Below are 20,641 nucleotides of genomic sequence, written 5' to 3'. Positions count from 1 at the left end.
CCCTGCCGGCCCGCCCCCTCCCTGCCGGCCCGCCCCCTCCCTGCCGGCCCGCCCCCTCCCTGCCGGCCCGCCCCTCCCTGCCGCCCGCCCCCTCCCTGCCGGCCCGCCCCCTCCCTGCCGGCCCGCCCCCTCCCTGCCGGCCCGCCCCCTCCCTGCCGGCCCGCCCCCTCCCTGCCGGCCCGCCCCCTCCCTGCCGGCCCGCCCCCTCCCTGCCGGCCCGCCCCCTCCCTGCCGGCCCGCCCCCTCCCTGCCGGCCCGCCCCCTCCCTGCCGGCCCCGCCCCCTCCCTGCCGGCCCGCGCCCCCCCTGCGCCCCGCCCCCCCTGCGCCCCGCCCCCCCGCCGTTCCCTCCCCCCCACCGCCCCCTCCCCCGCCCGCCCCGCCCCGTCGCCCCCCTCCCCCGCCCCGTCGCCCCACCCTCCCCCGCCCCGTCGCCCCACCCTCCCCCGCCCCGTCGCCCCACCCTCCCCGCCCCGTCGCCCCACCCTCCCCCGCCCCGTCGCCCCACCTCCCCCGCCCCGTCGCCCCACCCTCCCCGCCCCGTCGCCCCACCCTCCCCCGCCCCGTCGCCCCACCCTCCCCCGCCCCGTCGCCCCACCCTCCCCCGCCCCGTCGCCCCAGCCTCCCCCGCCCCGTCGCCCCAGCCTCCCCCGCCCCGTCGCCCCAGCCTCCCCCGCCCCGTCGCCCCAGCCTCCCCCGCCCCGTCGCCCCAGCCTCCCCGCCCCGTCGCCCCAGCCTCCCCCGCCCCGTCGCCCCACCTCCCCCGCCCCGTCGCCCCAGCCCTCCCCCGCCCCGTCGCCCCAGCCCTCCCCCGCCCCGTCGCCCCACCCTCCCCCGCCCCGTCGCCCCACCCTCCCCCGCCCCGTCGCCCCACCCTCCCCGCCCCGTCGCCCCCCCGCCCCGTCGCCCCTCCCTCCCCCGCCCCGTCGCCCCTCCCTCCCCCGCCCCGTCGCCCCACCCGCCCCCCGCCCCGTCGCCCCACCCGCCCCGTCGCCCCACCCTCCCCCCGCCCCGTCCCCCCCGCCCCGTCCCCCCCGCCCCGTCCCCCCCTCCCCGTCCCTCTCTCTCGCCTCATCCCCTCTCACTCTCCCTCACCCCATCCCTCTCTCACTTTCTTTCCCCACCCCTCTTTCCATTCTTTTTGCTTCCTCCCTCTTTCTGTCATTTTCTCCCCTCTCTCTCCATCGCGCACTCTCTGAAGCTCTCTCTCTCTCTCTCTGTAGCTCCAATGTTGTCTCATAACTTGATCCTCTTTTCCTCTTTCTCCGCAGTTCCTATTTTTGCCCTTCATTCCTTGTTGTCTTATTGCTATTTCTTGCATTGCAGTGAGAGTCATTCAGCACTCGCAGTGTTAATTGGCTGGTGTGTGTGTGTGTCGGGGGGCGGGGAGGTGTAGATGCGGCGACCTGTCAGTATATGAGGAGGCAAGTCTGGTCACAGAGCTTCCCTCATATTCCTGACTCATCCCCGCCCATTACTGCTGGCAAAGATCCTATCCAGCTGTCTCCATGGGCCAACAATCCCTTTCATCCCCAAATAAGCAAAAAGCTTGATTTCACTCATTTGGAGTCAAATGAGTTTCCTGTCCTTGCGAACAATGTATTTAAGTTGCATCCTTAAACCTCACAGTGGCAAAATCAAAATAAATGGACATCAGGTCATTGAAGGGAGGGGGGTGGTGTAGACAGAGTGACAAATAGTCTGGTCAAAGAGGTGGCTTTTATTTAAGTTCTGAAGGAAGCGAGAGGTGGTGCTGTTTAGGGAGGGAGTCACAGACTGTGGAGCCTAGGCAGCTGAAGGTACAATGGTGGTGATGCAAAGAGCTTGTGAAGGAGATCATGATCTTCTCATCCTTTCACAACTGGAACATGGTTTCGGGCAATGGAGTACTCCACTTCCAGCAGTGCACAGGGGGAAAGGCTCTATCTGTCATCTGTTATTTGTTCATGGGATCATAGAATCCCTACGGTGCAGAAGGAGGACATTCGGCCCATCGAGACTGCACCAACCACAATCCCACCCAGGCCCTATTCCCGTAACCCCACATATTTATCCTGCAAATCCCCTGACACTAGGGTCAATTTAGCATGGCCAATCAACCTAACCTGCAGATCTTTGGAGTATGGGAGGAAACCCAAGCAGACACGGGGAGAATCTGCTAACTCCACACAGACAGGAACTGAACCCGTGTCCCTGGCACTGTGAGACAGCAGTGCTAACCGCTGTGCCACCATCCTGCCTCCCTGATGTTGCTGGCAAGCTTGTCCTTTCCTAACTGCCCTCTCGAACCACTGCGGTTCATGTGATGTAGGTACACCCACAGTGCTGTTAGGAAGGGAGCTGCAGGATCCTGACCCAATGACAGTGAAGGACTGGCAATATGTTTCCAAGTCAGGATGGGGAGTGGCTGGGAGGGGATCATAGGGAATTTGCTGGTGGTAGTGAATGGATCGAGATGTTGAAAGAGGCTTGGTGAGTTGTTACAATGTAATCATCAGGAACATCCCACTCCTGACCTTGTGATGGAGGGAAGGTCATTGATAAAGCAGCTGAAGGCCGTTGGGCCAAGTGACCCTGAGGACCTCCTGCGGCAGTGTCCTGGGGCTGAGATAATTGACCTCCAACAACCATAACCATCTTCCTCTACGGTAGATATGCGGAGAGATTTCCCCTGATTCCCACTGACAACTTTTCTAAGGCTCCTTGATGCCTCACTCGATCAAAGGCTGTCTTCAGGTCAAGGGCATTCGCTCTCACCTCAACTCTGGAGTTCAGTCCTTTTGTCCATGTTTGGACCAAGGCTGTAATGAGGTCAGTAGCTTAGTGAACCTGGTGCAACCCAAGCTGAGCATAGTGAGTTGGTTATAGCAGAGTAAGTGCCGCTTGATAGACTGTCAACGACACCTTCCATTGCTTTACAGGTGATCGAGAATGAATTGAAAGAGTGCTGGTTGGCTGGGAAGTTTTCTATGTTGGCTGGGTGGATGTCCGTGTTGGAACAGTTTGGCTAGTGGTGTGGCTAGTTCCGGAGCACCAGTCTTCTGCACCATAAATCTCTGTTCTCCTGCAATGTGAGAATCTCTGATGTGTTAATGTTGAAGTTTGTTTGTGGCACTCACAGCTCCCCAGAATTCGGATTGCTGGTCAAGGGTAAGGCCTTTTGTGTAGCAAGAAGTAACCTAGTCCCAGAAAATCCTGGCCTGAGACGCCCGCTTGGGTGCCGTCTCTCCTGGACTTTGTGGGGGGTCAGTGCGTGGCTACCAACTTTTATTGGGGGAGCCTAGGTCGCTATGGTGTCAGCTTGCCAAGGGCACTCAGAAGATCCTGCCCCTGCCTCCCATTGTAGGGGAGAGGGAGGTGTGGGCTTTCTCTGTCTGCCCCTCCCTAAAAAGGGAAAAGAAAATCACCTTTCTCTGAGGACCGAGGTTTCCTCCACAGGGAGGTCCTGATCTGCAGCTTGTTCTGTCCCTGGTACCAGAAACTGGTACACCCAATGAGATGAGATGTCTGCCCTTTGCCACCCACGGGCATGGATGGACCGCCTGTATTTATGTACTAATTTAGTTATTAATGTTACAAGTAGGCCTACATTAATTCTGCAATGAAGCTACTGTGAAAATCCTTGTTGGATGAAAGTAATTTACCTGAACCCAGCTGCTGCTGTTGTACAAAGTGATGGTTCTGGTTGGAAGACAGACCTTGTTCAAGCATAGAATATAGAACAGTACAGCACAGAACAAGCCCTTCGGCCCACGATGTTGTGCCGAGCTTTATCTGAAACCAAGATCAAGCTATCCCACTCCCTATCATCCTGGTGTGCTCCATGTGCCTATCCAATAACAGCTTAAATGTTCCTAAAGTGTCTGACTCCACTATCACTACAGGCAGTCCATTCCACACCCCAACCACTCTCTGCGTAAAGAACCTACCTCTGATATCCTTCCTATATCTCCCACCATGAACCCTATAGTTATACCCCCTTGTAATAGCTCCATCCACCCGAGGAAATAGTCTCTGAATGTTCACTCTATCTATCCCCTTCATCATTTTATAAACCTCTATTAAGTCTCCCCTCAGCCTCCTCCACCCCAGAGAGAACAGCCCTAGCTCCCTCAACCCTTCCTCATAAGACCTACCCTCCAAACCAGGCAGCACCCTGGTAAATCTCCTTTGCACTCTTTCCAGCGCTTCCACATCCTTCTTACAGTGAGGTGACCAGAACTGCACACAATATAGTGAGGTGACTAGAACTGCACACAATCACAAGCAGACAGGACCTTCTCTGCCATCGTGAGCATCAACCCAGCAAAACTGAATGTTAACACCAGAACCCATGGTAACAAATCTCTTAAATGCATGAGGGGCAGCATGATGGCACAGTGGTTAGCACTACTGCCTCACAGCGCCAGGGACCCGGGTTCGATTCCCAGCTTGGCTCACTGTCTGTACGGAGTCTGCACGTTCTCCCCGTATCTGCGTGGGTTTCCTCCAGGTGCTCCGGTTTCCTCCCACAGTCCGAAAGACGTAGTGATTAGGTGCATTGGCCATGCTAAACTCTCCCTTAGTGTACCCGAACAGGTGTTGGAGTGTGGCAACTAGGGGATTTTCACAGTAACTTCATTACAGTGTTAATGTAAGCCTACTTGTGACACTAATAAATAAACTTCTAAAAAACTTTTAAAACAAAGATTGTGGCAGTGAGAAGTGAAGATTATGGAAGTGGCATTCATTGCAAGCTCTTTAATAAAACAGCAAGCAACTAATCGTTTGGGATTAGACTCGTCAGTAACACTGGAGTTTTTGAGTTGTAGGGGCCTGAGATGATTGCTCTACTAATCCAGAGGCCCAGGCTAATGCTGGGGGCACAGGTTCAAATCCCACCATGGCATCTGGTAGAATTTAAATTCAGTTAATTAAAAAAAGAATCTGGAATATAAAGCTAGTCTCAGTAACAGTGACCATGAAACCATTGTTGTAAAAACCCATCTAGTTCACTAATGTCCTTTAGGGAAAGAAATCTGCCGTCCTTGCCTGGTCTGGCCTACCTGTGACTCCAGAGCCACAGCAATGTGGTTGACTCTCAAATCCCCTGTGAATTGACCCACCAAGCCACTCAGTTCATGGGGAATTAGGCAATAAATGTTGGCCTTGCCAGCGACACCCACGTCCCATCAAAGAATTTAAAACTCAGACAGTCATGGTCACTGTGTAAAGAGTTGTCCAGCTTTCAACAATCTTTGTAACCACAGAGGCAGGACAGGGTGGAGGCAAGAGGAAGTGGTGCGAGAGCTTTGCAGATGGGATTCTGCTGAGCACAATCTTCAGAGCTAAGCAAGTCATGATCTGTTTTGTTTAGTTGGTCAAGTGTAAGATGGAGGAAATCGGGTTGCCACGGAGAGTCATGCTGCAACTGTGTTAGGAACTGCTTGCACCATTGGAGACCTGTTCACTGAAACACAGCAGGAACATTCAACACCACCTGCATTTATGTAGCTTCCTGTGACAGGAGACGTTGAAGGCTGTTGTAAAGGCAAATGTGTCCCATGCCTTTAGTAAGACATGCATAGCAATCTTTGCTTTTGCATTCTAACACTTCAAAAGACACTGCTTAGGCCTCAGCTAGAGTCTTGGTTCTTGTGTTAGATGGATTGGCCATGCTGAATTGCCCCTTGGTGTCAGGGGATTAGTAAGGTAAATACATGGGGTTACAGGGATAGGGCCTGGGTGGGATTGTTGTCGGTGCAGGTTCAATGGGCCGAATGGCCTCTTTCTGCACTGTAAGGATTCTATGAAATGAATGAGTTCTGTGGTGAGGTTGGAGAAGTTGAGGTTGTTCTCCTTTGACCGGAGAAAGTTAAGGGGAAATTTGACAGAAGTGTCCAAAACCATGAAGGGTTTGGATAGAGTGAATAAGGAGAAATTGTTTTGTGCTGCAGAAGCTTTGGTAACCAGAGGACTCAAGGTTTAGAATACCAGTAATTTGCGTAAAGAGCTGGAGGCAATATGAGGAAACCTGTTTTTACACAGTGAATTGTGACCTGGAATGCACTATCGGAATGGCTGGTAAAAGTGGATTCAACAGTAATTCTCTGAAGGAAATTTGATACATACTTGAAGGGGGAAATGTTGAAGGGCTGTGGAGAAAAAGCAGGTGACTGGAATTGATTGGCTAATTCATTCTTGGAAGCTAGTACCAGCATAATGGGTTGAATGGCTTCCTTGCGTGCTGTAACCCTTTCTCTCTCTGGGATCGCATTAAATTATCCTATCAAACCAGTCAAATGTTAATGATCGTCCTGGTAACTTCACTTGAAATTCAATTCTGGAAGTCAGAAATGGCCATTACAGAAAATAGCAAACTTCACCAGGGGTCACTTATGCCTTGGAAGTTGGTGGTCTCGGCAGGATAGAGAGCGGTCTCCGAGTACAAATCCATCAGTCTCTAAATGTTGCATCACAGGGTAGCAAGGCCATTGTTGCAAAAAGCAAACCAAATACTGGGCTTTATTTCTAAAGGAATAGAATCAACAAATAGGGAAGTTTTGCTAAATAGGTATCAAACCTTGGTTGGACCACATTTAGACTACAGTGTGCAGTTCTGTACACAATATTATAAAAAGGATATCAAGGCACTGGGGGAGCTGTGGAGAGGGATACCAGAAATGTGTGTCTATATATATCAGTAAACTGTCTTTTCATGTGAAGAATGAAGGCTGAAGGTTGATCTAATAGAGGCTTTTAAAGTTATGGAAGGTCTTGATGGAGTATATTCAGGTCCAAGCCTTGCTCACCTTGTAGCCGTGCCTTTTAAATGGCTATCAGGTCCTACGGATTCATTAAGGTGAAAGCAAAATACTGCGGATGCTGGAATTGGAAACAAAAGCAGAAGATGCTGGAAAATCTCAGCAGGTCTGACGGCATCTGTGGGGAGAGAGTAGAGCCAACGTTTCAAGTCAGGATAAACCTTTGTCAGAGCTGGGAAGTTCTGACAATAGGTCATTTAGCCACGAAACGTTGGCTCTATTCTCTCCCCACAGATGCTGTCAGACCTGCTGAGATTTTCCAGCATCTTCTGCTTTTGTTGCAAACATATTCATTTCTATCTGTGCTAACGATTTATCCATTTTGTTGCAAATGCTGCACACATTCAGATGTAGAAAGCTTAACTTTTGCAATCTCTGGCCTTATCTGCTGGTGCATTCTTAAGTTAGAATCATAGAATTCCTACAATGCAGAAGGAGGCTATTCGGCCCATCGAGTCTGCACCGACCACAATTCCATCCAGGCCCTACTCCCGTAACCCACATATTTACCCTGCTAATCCCCCTAACACTAAGCACCCGGAGGAAACCCATGCAGACACAGGGAGAACGTGCAAACTCCACACAGACAGTGACCTGAGGCCAGAATTGATCCTGGGTCCCTGGCGCTGTGAGGCAGCAGTGCTAACCACTGTGCCACCGTGCTGAATAGTATTTGTTGAATATATAATCTAATAGTGTGTGATTGAAGTGAATAGCATAGATGTATTTAAGAGAAAACTAGACACACACAGGCGGCACGGTGGCACAGTGGTTAGCACTGCTGCCTCACAGCGCCAGGGACCTGGGTTGGATTTCCGGCTGTCTGTGTGGAGTTTGCACGTTCTCCCCGTGTCTGCGTGGGTTTCCTGTGGGTTCTCCGGTTTCCCCCCACAGTCTGAAAGGCGTGCTGGTTAGGTGCATTGACCCGAACAGGTGCTGTAGTGTGGCTACTAGGGGAATTTCACAGTAACATAATTGCAATGTTAATGTTAATTAAGCCTTACTTTTGACAAATAAATGAACATCTGAAGGAGAAAGGAATAAAGGGTTACCATGGTGGATTTGGATGAGAAAAGATGGGGGGAGGCTTGAGTCGAGCATAAATGCCGGCAGGGACAGGTTGGGCTGAATGGCCGTTATCTGTGCCACACATCCTATGTAGTTAACTGAATTGGTTATGGTGTCAGCCATGGCTCAGTGTGTAACACTATTGCCTGAGGGTTGTGGACACGTCTCACTTCAGAAACCTGAGCACAATATTTAGGTTGGGAACTTAGAGAGAGCCGCATGGTTGAAAGTACCATCTTTGGGTGGAGACATTAAAAGGGAGGCCCTGTCCATCTTCTCAGTGGGCAGAAAAGATTCTAAGACCCGGTGGCACAGTGATTAGCTGCCTCACAGCGCCAAGAACCCGGGTTCAATTCTGGCCTTGAGTGACTGTCTGTGTGGACTTTACACATTCTCTCCGCGTCTGCCTGGGTTTCCTCCCACAGACCAAAGGTATGCGGGTTAGGTTGATTGGCCATGCTAAATTCCCCTTAGTGTCAGGGGGACTGGCGAGGTAAATACAAGGGGCTGAGGAGTTTGGGCCTGGGTGGGATTGTTGTTGGTGCGGGTTCAATGGGCCGAATGGCCACCGACTGCACTGTAGGGATTTTATGATTCTATGATATTCAAATAAGAACAGGGATGTTTGTTGGCCTGGCTAATATTTATCCCTCAACCAACATCCTTAAATCAGATTATCTAGCCATGAGCACATTGTGGGAGTTTGCTGTGCACAATTGAGCTGCTGCATCTTCCACAACAGGACTTGCAATTCAGAATCATTTCATTGGTTGCAATGGGATGTCCTAATGTTGCAAAAGACGCTAGGGAAATGCATGCTCTGACATTTTGTTGTACCACATGCAATATATAGTGTTCATTAAATTGTAGATGATGCCCCTTAGAAATGTGGGAAGTGGTTCAACACGGGTCCCTTTAAGAAGAAGTGATCCAAGCAGCTCTGAAATTTAGTTACGTTTGAGTTACACAATCGCCTCTGGTTGTTTGACGTTCATCTTAAGATGGAGTCACAACGTGTCGGAAGATACGCTTGAGTCTCCAGCGCCCGACACTGAGTTCCCTATCTCGGTCCACTTCTTTGTAGAAGAGCACTGATGACAGATGGGGCAGTTTCGGACTGGGAGGCATATTCCATGTAGAATCTTCCAGTTCATGGTCACTTTTGTACACCTCTGGCGAGCCAAACATGGAAATCAAGTGAGCTTGGGAGTGGCCCAAAGTAAGAGTAGAGAACAAAGGAATTATTTTGTTACACAATAATTTTTAGTCAACCAAAATAAATATTGAATCCAACGGATGTGTTCCATTTTTCTTTATTTCCTTCTCCAATTATTTTCTTCCTCTATGTGTTAAATGTAGAGGGCCTGTCTCCTTGACAACCACCTATACAATACTGGGGGCTTTTCTCCTTCTACATTCCAGCCAAAATCTGGAGCTCAGAAGCTCCCAGTGCTTAAATTGGAATGGAAGGTGGAGAATGTCAGGTGAAGGAAAGAAAGGAAAATTTAACTATTTAAAATCAATTATTTGAATCTTCCATCGAATTTATCCTTGTTTATCCTCGTATTGTGTAGGTTTCCAGTCTGGTGAGGTGAGCCAACCCCACAGACTCAACAGACTGAGCCATCATGCCTCCGGCCAAAGATATTGTGAAGATTGCAGTGCAGATGCCTGGGGCCTATCCCCAGCTGATCGATCTTGACCAGGTAAGAAGCAATAGTGGGCAGACTGTCTCAGTACATCACCTGCACCAGGGAAATCCCACTGAGCTCTTTCACTTTTACTCAAGGTAGCTGAGTGGTGGATCACTAGAGTCGGGGATAGCCCGGGGGACAGTTTGAGGAAAATTAGAGAGACAGATTATGTTAGAGTGTTTCAGAATCAGGGCTATGGGGAAAGAGCAGGGGATGGACTAATCAGCTAGCCCTTTCAAAGAGCTGCTATGGACACAAAGGGCTGAATGGCCTCCTTCTGTGCTATATGATTCTATGAATCAAGTCCAGAGTGTGAGTATGAGGACATTCAGACAGTAACAAAGTCTATTGTTGCTTAGAGCTGTTTAAAATAGCACCCAAAGCCAGACATTGTGCTTCTCAAAACTGCTCCAAACACATTGGAAAGTCTGTGGATTACTGATTTGGCAATGTTGTACAGAGCTAGCTCCAAACATACTGACTCCTGGTCTATACAACCCACATTCCAAACTGGAAAATACTGAAATACCTGATTTCAGTTGGAGTGAAACGCGTGGGTTTTTTTTCCAGGATTCCCAAATAGCTTCCCAGCGAGGAGGGTTCTTTCAGTCTGTGGAAGTTGTCACAAACTTCTACGATATTACAGAATTTAAGCACATCTGTTTCAAATCTTTACATTGAGTTTAAAAGTCTTCAAGCTTTAAAAACATAGAGACATAGAAACTAGAAGCAGGAGTATGAGTAGGCCATTCGGCCCGTCGAGCCTGCTCCGCCATTCATTTTGATCATGGTTGATCATCAAATTCAATATCCTGATCCCCCCATATTCCTTAACCCCTTTAGCCCCAAGGGCTATATCTAATTTCTTCTTGAAATCACACAACATTTTGGCCCCAACTACTTTCTGTGCTAGTGAATTCCACAGATTCACCACTCTCTGGGTGAAAACATTTCTCCTCAACTCAGTTCTAAAAGGTTTGTCCTCAAACTATGACCCCTAGTTCTGGACTCCCCCACCATTGGGAACATTGTATCTGAATCTACCCTGGCTAATTCTGTTAGAATTTTATAAGTTTCTATGAGATCCCCTTTCACTCTTCTAAACTCCAATGAATATAATCCTAACCTATTTAGTTTCTCCTCATATGACAGACCTGCCATCCCAGGTATCAGCCTGGTAAACCTTCACTGCACTCCCTCTATAGCATGGACATCATTCCTCATAAGGACACCAAAACTGAACACAATACTCCAGGTGTGGCCTCACTAACCATTTTACTTCTGAGGAAGCAGCAGATAGGAAGGACTTCAAAGGACCACAGCGTAATTAATTTCTTTGCCTAGTGGAACAATGCTTCATCGAAATTAACATAACAGCATGTTTTTTTGTGTTTGGTAAACTGTATAAAGGAGGCTCTAAGCATAGCAATCATTTTGGGTGGCAGAATGCAGAAACCCAGGAAGAACTCTGAGAGACAACATCAGAGAGGGTTCCTGGTCAAGGAAGGACAAAGGAAAAAGTATTAAGAAGTCAACTGCTGCCCTGCCGAAAGAGTTCAGGCATCTGCAAGTGCTGTAACCATCAAATTTGTGAGGAATAGAAAACTATCTCTCTCCCTCTGTTTCGCTCCCTCCCAAAAACACGCTGAGTCCACCTATAAAAGGCAAATCTCTGAGCATTCAACTATAGAGGCCATCGCAGCTGCTAAACTGAACCTCAGTTTTCAACCCCTTCACTTCAGAAAGAAAAAATTTAGGTAACGGGTCTGCAACAATACCTCACAAGGACTGATCTGAAATCACATCTTCAAGTATCATTGTTGCTTTATCTGCATTTTAATCTTTGTATCGTGAGTTAATAACTTTATCATTTCATCATTTTTATGCGAGTAAGGTGAGCTTGGGGTGGGTTGATGTTGGATGGGGGTAGGATTGGGTTGAGCTGTGATTATCCTTCCTGTGAGGTCCAATACCCTCTGTGCAACATATCTCTCAAACTGTCATTCCTTCATGGACTAACCAAATTTATCTTTCCTTTTTGATTCCCACAGAAAAAGCCTCTATCGACTGTCCTGAAGGAAGTCTGTGACGTGTAAGTAACCTCAGTTACCCCAAGGAACCATACTCCAGGGAACATGTAGCCAGGATGCTCTCTTCATGACACTTTGCTAGCTTAGAGGGGGTCAAAGGTTAAATTAATACTCTCCGAAATCTTGAAAGTGCTGAAGATTTTTTGGATTTCCTTTTATCTAATTTGTAAGACCACAAGGAACAGCCGTCCAGCCTGAACCTGATCCGTGGTGGGATTTGAATCCACATCTCCAAAGCATTAGCTTGGTCCTCTGGATTACTAGTTCAGAGATGTTACCCACTAAGCCACTGTCTCTCTTCCCCCCACCGTGTTGATTTGCCTTTGCCCCCCCCCCCACATTCCTTTGACCCTTGCAGCTGTCCTGTTGTGGAGGCCTCAGCTCTTGCCCTTTCTACCTGGAAACAATGCAACAGTAAGAGGTTTGCGGATCTATGAGGTATTACAGCTGGCCGCTGAGTAAAGGGGTTGATCCATTGTAAAAAAGAAACCACGAGGCCAGCGCTGAAGCTGAAAATCCACTTCCTTCCCTGTATTATAAATACACACTGATGTCTCTCATAGGAAGTCTACAGAATGATTATCCTGCATGTGCAAGGAACGTGCTGTTTGAATGCACTCGTTGGCACATTGGACCCGGTTTTACACCCATCTCACTGGTCCAGAAATAAGGGTTGTGGTTGAGTGTTATATTAAAGGCCTCAGTGTTTCCAGGCCAATGGCTCATTTTGCCAGCCTGGTGCATGCTCTGGCGCGAAGATATGGCCAAATTTGGTGAATAGTCTGTTAGACAACTCAAACCTCTCAAAGATCCCACCATGCTGGGATCTAGTTTTGACTGTGCTTTAAACTAGTGATTAGACACCAAAGTCTCAAAGTGCAATTAGTTCATTGAATTAGTCAATTGAGGCTCCCAGTTAACATTGGCTCAATTGACAGCACTCCTGCTCCTGAGCCAAAAGGTTCTGTTCCTGAGACCTGAGTGCCAGATCCTGGCTGATAGTATTGGTGGGGATGCTGTGTTTCTGCCTGTCTCGGTTCATGCTGCTATTCAACCAGAGGAGTTCTCACCAGTGACCAGGTCAATATTTGTTCTTCAGTCAAGATCAATAATATCATTTTTCTCACCCCCCCTCCCTCCCCCAACCTCACCCCCTCCCCTCTTGTTTGTACATGGTTTCTGTCTCTTTAAGAATACAGAAGAAGTGAGTCACCTATTTACTCACCACAGATTTTGTAGCCTTTGACCTATTCTAGTAGCCACAGTATTTAAATGACTATTCCAGTTCAGTTTCTGGTCAATGGTAATCCTCAGGATGTTGATAGTGGAGGATTCAGCAATGGTAATATCATTGAATGTCGATAGTCATTGAAGGGCGATAGTCATTGAAGGGCGATAGTCAGATCCTCTCTGGGAGAGGATCGTTTCTTGGCACTTATGTTCCACCAATGGTACTTGCTGCTTGTCAGCCCAAGTCTAGATATTGTCCAGGTCTTGTTGCATTTGGACACGGACTGCTTCAGTACCTGAGAATTCGCAAATGATACTGAACATTGTGCAATCATCACGAACATCCCCACTTCTGATCTTATGGAAGCTTCGAAGGTCATTGATGAAGCAGTTGAAGATGGTTGGGCCTAGGACACTACCCTGAGGAACCTCCTGCAGTGATATCCTGGAGCTGAGGTGATTGACTTCCAATCGCCACAACCATCATCCTTTGTGCCAGGTATGACTCCAACCAGTGGAGGGTTTTCCTGCTGATTCCCATTAACTCCAGTTTTGCTAAGGCTCTTTGATGGCATACTGGATCAAATGCTGCCTTGATGTCAAGGGCAGTCAATCTCAGCTCATATCTGGAGTAAAGCTTTATCATCCATGTGTTAACCAAGGTTGTAATGAGGGTCAAAAGCTGAGTGACCTTGGCAGAACCCAAACTGAGCATCTATGAACAGGTTATTGCTGAGTAATTGCCACTTAATAAGGCTGTTGCGACCCCTTCCATCACTTTACTGATGATTGAGAGTAGACTGATGGGGTGGTAATGGGCTGGGATGGATTTGTCCTACTTCTTGTGTGCAGAACATACCTGGGCAATTTTCCACATTGTCGGGTAGATGTCAGTGTTGTTACTGGAACAGCTCAGCTCGCTTAGTTCTAGAGAACAAATCTTTAGTACTATTGCCGGAACATTGTCAGGGCCCATAGCCTTTGCAGTATTCAGTGCCTTCAGTTATTTATTGATATCGCATAGAGTCAATCTAATTGCCTGAAGACTGACATCTGTGATACTGCGACCTCCGGAGGAAGCCGAGATAGATCATCCACTCAGCACTTCTGGCTGAAGATTGTTGCAAATACTTCAGCCTTCCCTTTTGCACTGACGTTCTGAGCTCCCCCATCATTGAGAATATATTAAGGTTGCCAAATTTGGTGTGAATTTACTGGAGTAATTCATGAGGCCCAAAAAAGATCTGAGCTCCGATATATTCTGAGCGTGTGGCTTGCACATTGCTCTTTGTGTGAGACGGGAAGCAATGCACTTCCAGTTGCAGGATTTTCTTTCCTCCAGAACTTGTCATCAATGTGTGATTTCTCCATGCTGATATTAACGCAATACTTCAAGATACAGTGATTCAAGAATCTCACAAACAATTGCATCCATGTCAATCCACATGTTTACCAGAGTTCCATCTTCACTGCCCATATTCTCTTGATTTATCTTCTCCCAACATGCCTTGACCCTCCTCACACAGCGCTCTGCCTTTGGAAATGGACAATTCTGTGCCTGATAGAACAAACAAAGAACAAAGAACAATACAGCACAGGAACAGGCCCTTCGGCCCTCCAAGCCCGCGCCGCCCCCTGGTCCAAACTAGACCATTCTTTTGTATCCCTCCATTCCCACTCCGTTCATATGGCTGTCTAGATGAGTCTTAAACGTTCCCAGTGTGTCCGCCTCCACCACCTTGCCTGGCAGCGCATTCCAGGCCCCCACCACCCTCTGCGTAAAATATGTCCGCCTGATATCTGTGTTAAACCTCCCCCCCTTCACCTTGAACCTATGACCCCTCGTGAACGTCACCACCGACCTGGGGAAAAGCTTCCCACCGTTCACCCTATCTATGCCTTTCATAATTTTATACACCTCTATTAAGTCTCCCCTCATCCTCCGTCTTTCCAGGGAGAACAACCCCAGTTTACCCAATCTCTCCTCATAACTAAGCCCCTCCATACCAGGTAACATCCTGGTAAACCTCCTCTGTACTCTCTCCAAAGCCTCCACGTCCTTCTGGTAGTGTGGCGACCAGAACTGGACGCAGTATTCCAGATGCGGCCGAACCAACGTTCTATATAACTGCAACATCAGACCCCAACTTTTATACTCTATGCCCCGTCCTATAAAGGCAAGCATGCCATATGCCTTCTTCACCACCTTCTCCACCTGTGACGTCACTTTCAAGGATCTGTGGACTTGCACACCCAGGTCCCTCTGCGTATCTACACCCTTTATGGTTCTGCCATTTATCATATAGCTCCTCCCGACATTATTTCTACCAAAATGCATCACTTCGCATTCATCAGGATTGAACTCCATCTGCCATTTCTTTGCCCAAATTTCCAGCCTATCTATATCCTTCTGTAGCTTCTGACAATGCTCCTCACTATCTGCAAGTCCTGCCAATTTTGTGTCGTCCGCAAACTTACTGATCACCCCAGTTACACCTTCTTCCAGATCATTTATATAAATCACAAACAGCAGAGGTCCCAATACAGAGCCCTGCGGAACACCACTAGTCACAGGCCTCCAGCCGGAAAAAGACCCTTCCACTACCACCCTCTGTCTTCTGTGACCAAGCCACTTCTCCACCCATCTAGCCACCTCCCCCTTTATCCCATGAGATGCAACCTTTTTCACCAGCCTACCATGAGGGACTTTGTCAAATGCCTTACTGAAATCCATATAGACGACATCCACGGCCCTTCCCTCGTCAACCATTCTGGTCACTTCTTCAAAAAACTCCACCAGGTTAGTGAGGCATGACCTCCCTCTCACAAAACCATGCTGACTATCGTTAATGAGTTTATTCCTTTCTAAATGTGCATACATCCTATCTCTAAGAATCTTCTCCAACAACTTCCCCACCACGGACGTCAAGCTCACCGGCCTATAATTACCCGGGTTATCCTTCCTACCCTTCTTAAATAACGGTACCACATTAGCTATCCTCCAATCCTCTGGGACCTCACCTGCGTCCAGTGACGAGACAAAGATTTGCGTCAGAGGCCCAGCGATTTCATCTCTCATCTCCCTGAGCAGCCTTGGATAGATTCCATCAGGCCCTGGGGATTTGTCAGTCTTTATATTCTCTAACAAACCTAACACTTCCTCCTTTGTAATGGAGATTTTCTCCAACGGTTCAACACTCCCCTCCGAGACACTCCCAGTCAACACATCCCTCTCCTTTGTGAATACCGACGCAAAGTATTCATTTAGGATCTCCCCTACTTCTTTGGGCTCCAAGCATAATTCCCCACTTTTGTCCCTGAGAGGTCCGATTTTTTCCCTGACAACCCTTTTGTTCTCAACGTATGAATAAAATGCCTTGGGATTCTCCTTAATCCTGTCTGCCAAGAACATTTCGTGACCCCTTTTTGCTCTTCTAATTCCCCGTTTGAGTTCTTTCCTACTTTCTTTGTACTCCTCCAGAGCTCCCTCCGTTATTAGCTGCCTGGACCTACCATACGCCTCTCTTTTCTTTTTGACCAGTCCCTCAATTTCCCTGGTTATCCACGGTTCTCGAATCCTACCCTTCCTATCCTTTTTAACAGGCACATGCCTGTCCTGTAGCCCTAACAACTGTTCCTTAAAAGACTCCCACATGCCAGATGTGGATTTACCCTCAAACAGCCTCTCCCAATTAAGAGCTGCCAATTTCTGCCTAATCCCACTAAAGTTAGCCTTCCCCCAATCCAACACCTTACCCTTGGGACACCACTCATCCTTTTCCATCACTATCCTAAAGCTAACAGCTAACAGAATGATGTGGCCTAAGCACCAGTAACAGTGTGCGGGCTAGATGGATTGGCCTTGCTAAATTGCCCCTTAGTGTCAGGGGGACTAGCTAGGGTAAATGCATGGGGTTATGGGATAGAGCGTGGGTGGGATTGTGGTCGGTCCAGACTCGATGGGCTGAATGGCCTCCTTCTGCTCTGTAGGAGTCTATGATTCTAACAGGACTTTGTTGTCCCACTGCTACCAATAGCGGCCTACACTGGGACCTTCGGCTTGGCTGAGGCTGACTGGTGGTTTTTACCATTAATTTTTCACAAGTCACCTTCCGCCATGTCCATGGAGAACACCATTTGGCAAACTGCATCAAAGGTTAACTTTGACAATGTATGTACGGACAAGGAACAAGAGTAGGCTTTCCAGCCTGCTCCAGCATTTAATAAAATCATGGCTGATCTGACAGTAGCCTCCAATGTGCATCCCGCTTACCCCCGATAATCTATACCAATGTTAGCAACTTACTGCGAATGCGTTCACCCTTCAAACTGCACACAAATCGGTCCTGTTCGCTCTTACATTGCTCATAGAATAGAATCTCTACAGTACAGGAGGAGGCCATTCGGCCCATTGAGTCTGTACCAACCACATCCCACCCAGGCCCTACTCCCCTAACACCACACATTTATCCTGCTAATCCCCCTGACATTAAGGGGCAATTTAGCATGACCAATCAACTTAACCTGCACATCTTTTGGAGTGTGGAAGGAAACCAGAGCACCCGGAGGAAACCCGCACAGGCACGGGGAGAATGTACAAACTCCACACAGACAGTGACCTGAGGCCGGAATCAAACCTGGGTCCCTGGCACTGTAAAGCAGCAGTGCTAACCACTGTGCCGCCGTGCTCCAATGAATGTGACAGCATTTTCCAAGCCCTGGTTAACTCTGCAATGTCCCCATTGGGCTTTCTGCAATCTCCAATAGTTCGGGTTTGTAGTGTTGATTACACAGAATGTCCGACGGGTGCCTGTCTTTCAGCTTCTTGGGGACGAGTAAATTCTTGAGTGGGTCGTCCACTTCCGAGCCACCTTCAGTCAGAAATATCACCTGTTCCTTCTCTCCCATCCCCTATCTGCTGAACAGCCGGACTATCAGGAACATCAAGATGTGGATTATCAGTGAAATACACCTCCAGACGCTCCACATACTCTCAGTCACAGCTGTCACTACCCAGTTGCCTAATAATACCCATGATGCCGCTGTCTTCAATGCTCAGTCTGCCACATGTACAAACAGACTTTCTTCTGAAACCAGATTTTTGACCTTATTTCTAAGCAAAAAAAAACCTCTCCGTTCCTCAGCTGATTTGCCGGAATCGTCTCCAAACCAAATTTGTTCAGCTATAGGCAAATCCACAATCCCGCTCTCATCACTGGACCGAGATGTGTTGGGCGGGATTTTCCGCACCTCCCACGGCGTGTTTCGTGGTGATAGAGGTGGCCCACCATTGACCAGTGGCCGGACCTCTGATCCTGCCGCTGTCAACGGGGTTTCCCATTTTATGCACCTCCCGCCACCGGGGAACCTGCAGCTGGAAAATTCCGGCCCTTGGCAGGAGAAAGAAGAGATAGTATGCGATACATGGAGTTCAGAATACCCAACTGAAAAATTGAGATTCATCCCGTTTTGCCTTTTTATACAGACAAATGGAAACGGCCACCAAGAGGAGGCTTGTACGTTATTACAGGTGGATATGTATTGTGAGGCTGCTATGGCAGGTCTACCTTTCATTTAGTTGATTCACCAAGTGTTGGCCGGGGTTGAGGGGACAGATTGGGTGACTCCGTGGCTCAGCACATAATCTCTCACCACTGGAACCACTGGAGTTCGAATCCAGTCCAAACATAGAGGGAAGTCTCCTCTTGTCAGCCTTGCTGACAAACCAGGTCTCAGCCTTGTCATAGGCCAAAACTACCCACCCAATACCCATTCGGCTTATCTCCAGGGTCAGCTCCAGGCATGGCCAGGGTGGGTTAATGGGTGGAGACCATTCTCCTTCTCTTCAGTCCCTTGGGATTGAAGATTAATTGCTTCCACTCCAGCTTGGTGAGTTCTGAGATGGGGATGTTTGACTTCTTCAGGGATGCTTTGAGGACACCCCTGAAGTGTTCCCGGTGTCCTCCTGCTGTGACCAAGTTCCGAGTAGAGTGGCTTGCTTCAGGAGCCTCCTGCCAGGCACACGATGACATGTCCTACACAGCAGAGCTGCTTTTGGGGTGAACAGCGTCTCGATGCTGGGTAAACTGGCTTGGGTTGAGACCACACCTCTGTTACAGCAGCACCTTTACAAGGGAGTGTGGCGGGGGGCAGGGAAGAGAGGAATATTGTTTACACCAAGTGAAGAGTCTGTTACCCTATATCCGAACATGTGACCTGATCTGACAATTCCTGCACTACAATGGCGGGAAAAATGGTGTCATTCACGATTGTTTTTTCAGTGGGAGTTCAGACTCGAATCTCCCACAGAAGTAGATCATAAAATCATCATAGAAACCCTACAGTGCAGAAAGAGGCCATTTGGCCCATCGAGTCTGCACCGACCACAATCCCACCCAGGCCCTACTCCCTTATCCCTACATATTTACCTGCTAATCCCTCTAATCTACCCATCTCAGGACATTAAGGGGCAATTTTAGCATGGCCAATCAACTTAACATGCACATCTTTGGACTGTGGGAGGAAACCGGAGCACCCGGAGGAAACCCACACAGACACGAGGAGAATGTGCAAACTCCACACAGACAGTGACCCAAACCGGGAATCGAACCCAGGACCCTGGAGCTATGAAGCAGCGAAGCTAACCACCGTGCTTCCATAAGGTCAAGGCAAATGACTAAATCACCAGAGATTTGTTTGTGTTTCAGATTCTCCATTGTCAGGTGTATCATATTGGACTCCTTTACCTGCCTATCCCCAAAAAGAGATTATCACTAAGTGGCAAAAATCATCGTGAGCATCATGATGAGCAGCACAACTCAGCACGCTATGGAATTGTATTGCTACCAAAATCATTCTCTAAATCACAATATAGCCAAACTCTATCCTTAAAGGCAATTTCACTATTTGGATGCACAGAGTTTCAACAGTAAATGTTTCTCTTTCCACTACCCACATTGACATTTAAGCTCGAGTTCTTATCGACAGATGCTATGTTGTGTGTACATACATATACAGTGCCATATTGTTTACTACTACACAACACTCAGTGCATCGAATAACAATGGTCAGAACTTCAATGGAGTGGCAGAATCAGATTGCCATCCCGCTCCTATAGTTTGCTATCTTGAAATCCAGGTGATCCTTTCCTGCCAAACATTATCATTCAGACTGGCGAGAATAGTATGGGGCAGTGTGCTTCTCAGGCCTTCAGATGAGGGCTGTAGTTAGAATTCATTTGGCCCATCAATTCTGCTCCGCCATTCAATGAGATCATGACTAGTACAGCACAAGGTTGCTCTATCACTGTGCCCGAGTAATTGCTGTTTACAATGGGGAATGTTAGCGCTGGGTTCAGACACCCTGGGGGCGATTCTCCCATTCCGACCTGCTAATTTTTTGGTGGGGTGGGTTGGGAGACGCGGGCATGTGCTGATTCGCAGGATTCGCACATGCAGCATCTCCCACCGCTGGAAAGCAGGCAGAGTTGAGACCACGCTGGAAACCGATGGGAGTAAAGGGGGGGGCAATATGGGCCCCTCGGGGTCGGGCAGCGGAGGGGTGGTGCCCCCTGGGAATGGGCACCCTGACAGTGCCAGCCTGTGCCCCTTGGCACTGCACAAGGGGCAAAGTGCCCATGCCCAGGGGCAGAGGTCACAGTCGTGAATATCATTACAAGCAAGGGGGGGGTGGCCTATTCACGCCAGAATCTGATAGTTCCGGAACTCTGCGCATGCGCAGTGGCCCCCGATCTGTCAG

The 20,641-nt window shown here is 48.8% G+C and overlaps 1 protein-coding gene across 3 annotated transcripts in view; it reads left to right on the top strand.

The window, feature by feature from the left end:
- elmo3 (engulfment and cell motility 3) overlaps positions 1-20,641 on the top strand; it is a 119,189-nt gene that overhangs the window by 28,195 nt on the left and 70,353 nt on the right. For all 3 annotated transcript variants that reach the window (XM_078211135.1, XM_078211136.1, XM_078211137.1), the window contains exons 2-3: positions 9,444-9,575; positions 11,615-11,655. In XM_078211135.1, the coding sequence (XP_078067261.1) occupies positions 9,498-9,575; positions 11,615-11,655 (119 nt within the window). In that variant the 5' untranslated portion in view covers positions 9,444-9,497. The remainder of the gene's footprint in view (positions 1-9,443; positions 9,576-11,614; positions 11,656-20,641) is intronic.

Source organism: Mustelus asterias, chromosome 4, assembly GCF_964213995.1.
Source record: "Mustelus asterias chromosome 4, sMusAst1.hap1.1, whole genome shotgun sequence".
Taxonomy (NCBI): domain Eukaryota; kingdom Metazoa; phylum Chordata; class Chondrichthyes; order Carcharhiniformes; family Triakidae; genus Mustelus; species Mustelus asterias.
Note: the sequence above shows the minus strand (reverse complement) of the source record. Positions and strands in the feature narration are given on the sequence as shown.